The sequence below is a fragment of the Notothenia coriiceps genome, unplaced genomic scaffold, assembly GCF_000735185.1.
Source record: "Notothenia coriiceps isolate Sejong01 unplaced genomic scaffold, NC01 NC01_scaffold00036399, whole genome shotgun sequence".
In the NCBI taxonomy this organism is placed as follows: domain Eukaryota; kingdom Metazoa; phylum Chordata; class Actinopteri; order Perciformes; family Nototheniidae; genus Notothenia; species Notothenia coriiceps.
The window spans coordinates 666,527-676,476 of record NW_011369100.1 but is presented as its reverse complement, the minus strand read 5'-3'; the positions used below and the strand labels follow the sequence as shown (position 1 = coordinate 676,476).

The window sequence follows — 9,950 nt, the reverse complement described above, 5'->3', positions numbered from 1 at the left end:
TATGGACCTGACCCGTAGGTGGTGCAATCTGAATACAGTGAGTCTCCCGAGGGGCGATGAGCACTGCTCAGAGTGCGAAAGTTTCCTCCACTGTGTCTCGTTATGACTGAAAGTGGAAGATGGGGAGGAATGATGTCCTTAAAAGAGGACACACCTCTTTTCGATGTCCCGGTGGAGTGATTCTATCATTTCCACAGGACCTAATTGGAAGCACAGGATTTTCCAGGTCACTAGTGTCCTTATGGGACTTGACAGTGGTTTCAGATGGGCTCACTCGTACCTCATTTGAGCCTCTGGGAGAAGCTGTCATGAAGCATCTGTCACTAAAGACAGTGCAATCACTGGCTCTGGCATTCGCCAAGCGAGTCAGTGACTTCAAGCGCTATCTGTGCATCCTCCACGCACCTAGTTCGTCGCAGGGCAAACTAGAGTGTTGCTGAGGCCCAATCCTACCTTTATCCTAAGGTGGTTGGTTCAGATACCCCAATTGACATTGAGGCAATTTTCCTCGCCGCTGTCCCCCCCCGGGGAACAGCAGTTGAATTTGCTATGTCTAGCCCGTGCTTATGCACTTATGTGGACAGATCAAGGGAGTTTTGTGTCATAATGACCAACTCTTTGTGTCCTGGGCTAACCCTTACAGGGATAGGCCCGTTACTAGGCGACGGTTCTCCCACCGAATGGTAGAGACCATTGCTTTGGCCTATACGAGTCGGAAATTGCGGGCACCTTCGGGTTGCGTGCTCTTTAGACTCGGGGTATGGCTACACCCTGGGCTGTTTGCTCAAGGGTGTTTCCATCCAAGACATTTGTGCAGCGACGGGCTGGTCCTCGCTGCTCACTTTTGTCCGCCTTTACGGGCTAGACGTCTCTGTTCCCAGTGTGGCCCAAGCAGTGCTGGGCGCCCCGCTGAGTCAGAGCTCTACCTGTTAGGTTCTGGTTGGTTTGGCGATTTTCGAGATAAGCTCGTCTGGCAATACGGTAGTTAAGATTTCCCATAGTGAGACATCGAACGGAGTGTTATGAATGAGAACTATAGGTTACTTACGTAACCCCAGTTCTCAGAGTAACATGAAGTGAGATGTCTCACCAGACAGCCCTCCTTGCTATGGTGAAGCGAGAAGAGGTGCTTATTTTGAATGACGCATGCGTCGTGGCGCAAGCTACTTATGGGGGTGGATTCCCTGACGATGACGTCGAGATCACCTAGTAGCATCCCATAGTGAGACATCTCACTTCATTTTACTCTGAGAACTGGGGTTACGTAAGTAACCTATAGATATGGATGCTTGAAATACACAAAGAAAACACCTGTATCTGCTTTCTTTTAAATGTAAATTACCTAATCTGTGCCATTACTTCTTATGAAGGCAAATAATTGCTCCTACTGAAGGAGTTTGTCATCTCCTTCATGATAAATGTATGATTTTCATTTAAACTTTTCTCTTCTTTCTGTTGTTTTAATGGGATAAAGTGCGAAATTTGAATCTCAGACATTAGGTTTTCTTCTATTGTGTGTAAAGGAAGATATCATTTTAACTGAAAATAGTTTTGGAAATCCAAATGACCGTCGTTTCCATGTTTTGGTCTTGATGTCTATACAAATTGTGTTGAGGGTCTTCTTGAGTTTCTATCTTTTATTTCAAGGGTTCGAAATAGGTATATTGCAATAGGTTTTCACATACAGGGGAATTGCCTTCATGTAATTGGATATTCCTGGCAGCACACAGTATTTGCCTGGGAGTCTGAATGTTCTGAGTGATGTCATTAAAATATGCATCAGATTTATTAGTTTTTCTCCCTCTGGAACAAGAAAAAGGGCCTAAACTGCTGGGTCTATTAAAGGAGCAGTCCCTATAATGAGCTTTGTCTTATACTGCTCTAAATTAGTTTATAAATCTAATTAAAGATTGTATTTGAGCTGGAATAACAGCATGACAATAAGACTGTTATTCACTGTCCTTCTTGTACATTTTAACGGTGTTTATGTTTTATCAGTTTGATCCCAATGTAAAATAAATCACATCATGATTTAATATCTTTATGTGATAGGTTCTTTTTTTCTATCACATGTCCATTTTCCCCCTAGTTTATGAATAAATTTTAAAGTGAGACATTGTTGCAACATGTGTTGGCAATACAATCATTTAAAATTAAGATTTTAATGTTTTATTAAAGTACATTTTTTTGCTAAATTATCAAATATTTCAAAGTAAGACATTACGACCCTCTGTAAAATAAGATATTTAAGATTTTTATTTTGTGTTCACACGTCAATGTTTTTCACTAGATTATGAATAATTTTGAAGTGAGACATCACAACCGACTGTAAAAATGCATAGCCTACAGATGAGTTGCCAGTAAAACAACATATTTAAAACATATTAGGTGCGTCCGATATGTCATCTCTCTCTCCGTTGAATCGATCTGCCTGATAAACCGGAGGGTTTCTCATCATTTGTATTTTGCGTCTGACTGCAGATTCAGCGCCGCTGCTGCTCATACGCAATCCCTGGATAGGTGGTTGCCATGGATTCCTGGGTCACATGCGTGGGTTTCCTGTAGCCAGAAGCAGCAGAAGAAGAAGATGCTTGGACGAAAAATCCAGAGCCATTTTCATTCAAGAAAAAGAGAGGAATCGCTGTGGAGGGATTGCTGACTGGGTGGCCTGACTACACCCGTCTGCTCGTTTTGGCTTTTTTCATCCCACTGGGTGCTTTTGGTTATTTCGGATTCGCAGCAAACCGGTTTTGTCCACATTCATAGACTGATAATAGGAATGAGTATAGAAATTCCTGAAGGACTGACGGAGCTGTTACAGAGCTTTACCGTGGAAGTGTTGAGGAATCAGCCCAGGGATTTGCTCGAGTTTGCATTACAGTACTTCACCCAGCTGAAGGAAAGTGAGACCAAAGAGGCCTCTTTTGGCAATGACCAAAATTCGGCCCCAAGACCTGGAAAAGCGGTCAATTTCATTGACGAAGCCATGCAGATCGATTCGGAAAACGGAGAGGAGGACGACGACGATGACGAGGAATTCATAGGTAGGCGATCATATGTACTCTATGTCGGGAGGAAATGTGATGGTGGATTTTTTTATTCATTAGGAACAATGAGCATGTTTCGCTGTGTACACGGCTTCAGATGGAGACACATTGCTCGCGTGATGCTCCGCCACCTTGCATCCACCACGGCGCTGTCATTTGCCATATATGGTCACAGAGGGTGAAAGATGGATAATGAACGTGTCTTGTCTTCATCTGTGTAGACACGTTTGTGTGACAAGGACAGCATTCAGGCAAAGCATCTGCAAAAAAAAAAGGGGTTTGTGTTTATTTCCACACAGGCCTACCCTGCACCTCTAGGTCATTTCAATATTTCCAGTTTCAGGTGCAGGCCGGATGGGCCTTCCATGATTATGTATAAGAAAATATGACAAAGCAGACACACGTGAACAATGAACCTCTGCTGTGATGCAAGCAATGCAAAAGATGTGTGTAAATGTATCTGGATGAATTGTGCTCCCTGAGCTGTGGTCATATGTCTCACTGTGGCCGGTGCAGTGTGGCCACAAGGTGCAGCAAGTAGCATAGCAACCCAGAGCTCTGACACAGCATCCCAATGAGGGTTGGGGTCTGCAAGGCAGCCTGCAATGGTTACATAAGGACACGCACACTGCATTCAGTCAGTAAACTAACTATTGTAGTATTTTTGGGTCATGATTGTGTCATATCAAACCTCCAGTGCCTTGTCTTAATGAAATTCCAGTGAGCCTCCTTGGACAACAATGGCTGGCAGGCTATTAATGGATGAGACGTCCTATCTAATGTATATTTCATATTGAGACTTTTGTGTGAGAGCTTGGCACCTTTGCTGGGTTTTGCATTTTAATTTTGTTTCTCATTCAAATTAGATTCAAACGCACTTCAAAGCAGCTGTCCTCATTCAGGTTTTTACCAGAAATGAATAAGGCTCCTTAATGAGCAAAGGTCTGTGTGTACGCCACTACACATGTACCACTGATGTAGAAACACTTGTGTGTTAGGATAACCTTATCTGCATCAATGATTCACCTTTTCTGTGAGATAGATGTACTGCATCATGAAATAAAACATTATAATACATATGTTTTGCTTTTGCAGCCCCGGTAATAAACAGATTCATCAGAAGAGCATCAGGTGAGTTATCATTCGCTAGTTGATTCAAGCATGTTCTGTCAAGAGGGAAACACTGGACTGTGTCAGTGCTGGAAACATATACAACTTCTTTGACACATGAATACGTCAGACCTGCTCCATTACAAGGGAAAATGAAGTATTTTTCCATCTTTCTTTTCTCAATGTCTTCTGCTTAATATAATCGTGCAGATTTATTAGAGTTTGTGAAACCACTCTGTCTCTAGCCGGGTTAATAATGTCAGTGAGTGACGTTGGTGAGGAGAGGAGGACAAGTACTGCTCGTAATTATAATCTCCCTCTCATGATAATAGTAACATTGTGGCTTCAACTTCATAACTGCATTAGGACTGATGCATCTGCATGTTTGACAGCCTGAATGGAAAGTATGAGCAAGTAAAGGTATTCAGTAACAGCTAAAGCATATTACTTACATTTGATCACTTCAGATTTTACCTAAACATCCTCTGCATAGGCCAAAGAAATAGCACTTGTGAATAAAATGCATTTAATAATGAATTGAAAAAGGGGTATATTTGAATTAATGTAAGAAGAATTGAACGTTTGTTATGATACAGTGCCCTGTGCAGTATGAAAGCCACCAACACACCCCTAAAGGCTCGCTCTTAAGACAAAATAAAGCTGTGTTCATTGAAAGATGTATACACAAAATGTTGCTGAATCCTTCCTGACATTTGCTGTTGTTATGATCACTTGAATATGACACTTTATGTTTTATTTAAAATATTGTTGTTTCCAAAGGTTTTGCCTTTGGGTAGACATCTTAATTTTAAGGTGAATTATGCTCTCTGTTAGAAAGTGTCGAGTTCATTCATTCGTTGATCTCTGTCATGCAGTGTGTGCTGAAGCTTTCAATCCAGATGACGATGATGAGGATAAAGAGCCAAGGGTAAACTGTCTTTCTTACCATGAAGATCCCGTCTTGGTTGATTTTTAGTATGGATTGCAGCTCTGAATATGAATCAAAGAGTCAACATATATGTATGTATATGTACTTTAAAGTGTATGCCATCATAGGCTTATATCATAAGACCCGTGTTTTAATTTACAGGTCACCCACCCTAAAACTGATGAGCAGAGACAGAGACTACAGGAAGCATGTTGGAACATTCTTCTGTTCAAGAATTTGGATGCGGTGAGTGGATTATTCCATAAACACTCTGTGCTCCTCTGGTTTGTGCTCTGCCATGTCTTAAATTACACAAAGGAGGACATGGCCCGAGGCCAGCAGATTTTTGCCCAGTTCAGTGCACTATGCATGATTTGTTAAGATGGTTATTTTAAAGTAGCTGAAACAGCACGCTGAGTGGATTCTGCATGATTGTTTTTTTTAATTTATTTGACTGATATTTTTCACAGGAGGAGATGTCTCAGGTGCTGGATGCCATGTTAGAGAAATTCCTCACCGAAGGCGAGCACATCATTGATCAAGACGACGACGGGGACAACTTTTATGTTATTGAAAGGTGAGCTTTCGTGTGGCTCTCACAGCATGACTTACTTATTATTTTTTAAATCAGATCATTGATTGTTTTGTAGAACTGTAAAATGTTTATGAAATAATCTGTAAAATCAATGTTTCAAGCTGATTCAAGATTTCCGGACACACCAATATGTCTGCCATGTATTTATATTTTTCTCTGATGTTTTTTCTTTTTCATTCAGTGGGAAGTTTAACATTTTCGTGAAGATTGAAGGCACAGACAAGATGGTAGGCTGCTATGACAACCGAGGCAGCTTTGGAGAACTAGCGTTGATGTACAACACCCCCAGGGCAGCCACAATAATCGCCACCTCCCCTGGAGCCGTTTGGTGCCTAGTGAGTAAACCATTAAAGCCTCATGCAAGGGCACAGTTGGCTCCGTGCACAGGATTAAAAACCCGCTGTGCTGTTAGTTCCCACATTTAACAGTAAATATCCAGGTTGTCAGTGACAGTGTTGGCATTATTAGATGAGATCATGTGTACTTACTGCGATAACAAACTGTATGAAACCTAATGAATGCAACAGTACGTGAGAGAGCACTAATAATGCCCCTGGATATGAATACATGTTCATTAATGCATTTATTAAAGCTAATGAATGTGGAAACTGAATGTGAAAAGATATGTTTATTTATGAATGTAATACAGGCCAATTAAAAATGTTTTGTGGCCCATTCAGAGAGCTCCACTATCAGACCCGCTCAAAAAGGCAGAGTGAACCTCAGATTAATTTAACTTGTTGAGTAATCAAGTTATTCAATTATCAGAATTTAAGCTGGGTCTTTAAACACCATAATGGAAAACACAAAGTGCGATAACAAAAACTGGTACATCTAAATTAAAACAGTTTTAAAAATTGGGTCTGAAAACAGCTGTTTGTAGTTGATCTGTGAAGCAGCTTGTTTATTAATGACTCAGCAAAGGTCGTGTCCTTATACTGTGGGGAACAGCGTTGTTATGTCATCTGTGTGCAGACCGGGCAGGTTGCAGCAGTATCCCCTATTGACCCAGTACTTGTAGTTTGTGTTTGAGGTTGTGAACAAGCAGAGAGTCGTGTTCAACAGACAAGCCCCTGACATCGAGGAGGGACAGTGAGGGCCTTTGTTCAAACAGTAGTTTAACGGATTTAGGTCTGGGACATCTATCAGGCTTATTTCCACTGATACTGCTGATCACTTGGTATCATTTGAAATGGGGTTGTAATGGTTAACTTTTTGGTAACCTTGTTAGATATTAAAGCTGTGGTACACCATGTCTTTAGGCCTAGGACTGACTCTACTGACAACCAGAGGTGGAAGAGGTACTCAGATATTATACTGTACTTAAGTAAAAGGTAGTAATACCACGGTGTAAAAATACTCAAGTAAACATCTGGTATTTTTCGGAATAATATATATTATATCGCTGGATTTTAAATAACAATCCATTTATGCACACATCATTTTAATGTGGTAGCTGGTTAAGGTTAAGCTAACTTAAACAACGTTTTATCATGCCATGTACCTTATAATAATATGCCATAACTAATATGTCAATTACATTTTTGTATTAATATTATTAACCTGGAAAGTCACTATTAACTAATCTTCTCAAATAAAGGTAGTGAGTAAATAGTACAATATTTCCTTCCCAATGATATAGGAGTAAAAGTTTACCGTAGCATAAACTTTAAAGACTCAAGTTAAGTTCAGTTAAGTACCTCAAAAAATGTACTTAAGTAAAATACTTGAGTAAATATACTACTTTCCAGCACTGCTGATAAGTTAACCTCAAGGTTAGAACTGTGTTTGCTCATTCGTTGGGACTTTATTATTCCCTAGCCAGAGGGCGCTGTATTCATTGTTTTCTACAGAATAGTATGTAACCAGCTACTACTGCATTCTGCCATCAAACATGTTGCTGGATATTATTTGAATCTAAAACATCATCCTGCTGAATGACATACAAACTAACTGAGATATTTCTAAAGATTTATCGCTTAGAGCAACAGCCTCCATGAGCACATGATTGATGCTGCTTGAATTATCCGAGTTGGTGTTATGGTTTGAAGGAGACGCTTGTCTTACTTAACAACGGGTTAACAGTGACCCCTACTGCAGAAATGTTGTTTCATAAGAGGTATTGTTTGGTTAAAGATGCCAGAACAGTCTAGGGAAAATGTAAAAAAGGTCAAAATCAAAGGTGTTTTACAGGAGAAAAAAAGAGAGGGGCTTTTGAATAAATACAAAAAATACTCTGACATGTTTTTTATACGTTTTCTTTTAATCTGTGTTTCAGGATCGTCTGACATTCAGGAGGATAATAGTGAAAAACAACGCCAAGAAAAGGAGGCTGTATGAGGCCTTCATTGAAACGCTACCACTGCTTACATCATTAGAGGTTAGGATTAGTTTGTCCTCCAATGTGAATAAAGTTGACCATGCTTTAAAAGTAACTCCATTGTTAACCACATATATTTTCTTCCACAGCTCTCAGAGAGAATGAAGGTAGTGGACGTAATATCCACCAACGTGTACAATGATTCACAGCAGATTATTGCTCAGGTGAAGAATCTCTATGATCTGTTCTTACATTGATAATTTCACCTTCTGCTGCAATGGAGCAATAATAGATACTGAGTCACACGTTTGTATTGCAGGGTGATTTAGCAGATTCCTTCTACATTGTTGAGTCTGGCCAAGTAAGAATCACCATGAAAAGAAGCAGGGTATGTTTGACCAGTTTACCCTTCGTTATTTAAGTTTAAAAAATGTGTTTGCATATCCAATTAGGTTCATTTTGTGTTTTTCTTCCTGTCAGACGAAAAAAGATCAGGAAGATGAGGAGGTGGACATCGCCACGTGCTCGAGAGGCCAGTATTTTGGAGAGTTGGCGCTTGTCACAAACAAGCCCAGAGCTGCATCAGCCTATGCTGTGGGACGCGTCAAATGCTTGGGTATATGTTTATGATTTATTTAAAAACAATCATAACTCTAAGTCGAAACTCTCCTTAAATGATTTCTGACTCCTCTTTTCTTTTTCTGTTTTGTCAGTCATTGACGTACAAGCCTTCGAGAGACTGCTGGGCCCGTGTATGGACATCATGAAGAGAAACATTGCTAACTATGAGGAGCAGCTGGTGGCCCTGTTTGGGAGTAGCACTGAGATTGAGCAACAAAGTGCATGAACAGCAATGGACCATGAATTGGTGGATGAAAAAGAGGGTTGTTACGATGTTTCCCCCATAATCACTTAAACAGCTTTTCTTACAACAAATGTGAATATCCACTACTACATTTGTGTGTCAGATAAATATAACAGACTACGTCAGAATCCCATATGAGACGAGGTTCATTTTAGCAGAGTTGCCAGAGCGTGTTACAGTAAGCCAAAGCAGAGTTGCTTAAAGCTTGTTTGAAGTAGAATTCTCACAATTCTCACCTTAAAATGTAAGCGTACATTTTACCTGTCAGTGTAAGACGCATTATCTGTTTGTATATTGAACACTTTTGTTATTGCTCACCTTTTTCTCCACAGTGTTATAGTTACACCTACAGTATAATATCGTTTGTACTACATTTCTAAACATTGTTTGTGGAAATCAGATGCCAAAGCTAATTTCTTACTGGATAATGGTGAGCAAATATGTCACGATCTCTCGTCATTTTTGGCTAGAGCACTAACATTCGCGGCAAGAGGTGCACTGGTACAAGTGCCACAATATGAGAAAGGATTACAATGTGTAAAAGAAGTTGATTTGATAACATATTTCACATTTTGATTACCACAGAATGTAAACTTGTCAGTACTTTAACATTTTTACAAAATATGTTTCTGTTTATCATAATGTTGAACCCCTTGAACACGTTCATAAACTTTATATCATCGTTGGTAAGTGTGTTTGTGGCTGTTAGCCTAATTCTATGCTTTTGCAAAAAACAAACTTCAGAGAGATAGCTGATAGTTTTGTAAGAGTATACAACACATTGCTATACAATTTGAAACTGAGTATTTACTGTTATTATATAGGCCCAGCTTTAATTGAATAAGTTGCCCCTGTAGACTGTAGTCATTATAGGGAGTGTCTTGAAACAATTGATTTTCCTGTGTTTTAATGTAAAATGTAGGTCATATTGTTTTTGTGTCTGTGAAACATACATTATGATTATGACATTCATTATTGCTGTCTACCTCTGCCAACAACTTTTGGAAACATATGTTCCAACGCTCCCTCTAAGCAGGAATCTAAAGGGGGTCTTCTCTCTCTCTCTCTCTCTCTCTCTCTCTCTC

The 9,950-nt window shown here is 39.9% G+C and overlaps 1 protein-coding gene across 1 annotated transcript; it reads left to right on the top strand.

Moving 5' to 3' along the window:
• The first annotated feature begins 2,528 nt into the window (after positions 1-2,528).
• prkar2b (protein kinase cAMP-dependent type II regulatory subunit beta) lies at positions 2,529-9,944 on the top strand. The gene is made up of 11 exons (XM_010792325.1): positions 2,529-3,044; positions 4,143-4,178; positions 5,033-5,085; positions 5,248-5,331; positions 5,556-5,662; positions 5,862-6,015; positions 7,959-8,060; positions 8,150-8,224; positions 8,320-8,388; positions 8,481-8,616; positions 8,714-9,944. The coding sequence occupies exons 1-11, from the start codon at positions 2,780-2,782 to the stop codon at positions 8,845-8,847; spliced, it is 1,215 nt and encodes a 404-aa protein (XP_010790627.1). The 5' UTR covers positions 2,529-2,779; the 3' UTR covers positions 8,848-9,944.
• Positions 9,945-9,950: the final 6 nt, after the last annotated feature.

Coding starts and splice junctions, on each gene's coding strand:
- prkar2b (XM_010792325.1), top strand. CDS start 2,780: ATGAGTATAGAAATTCCTGAAGGACTGACGGAGCTGTTACAGAGCTTT. Junction 6,016..7,958: donor CTGGAGCCGTTTGGTGCCTA/GTGAGTAAACCA, acceptor TCTGTGTTTCAG/GATCGTCTGACATTCAGGAG. Junction 8,617..8,713: donor GGGACGCGTCAAATGCTTGG/GTATATGTTTAT, acceptor CTGTTTTGTCAG/TCATTGACGTACAAGCCTTC.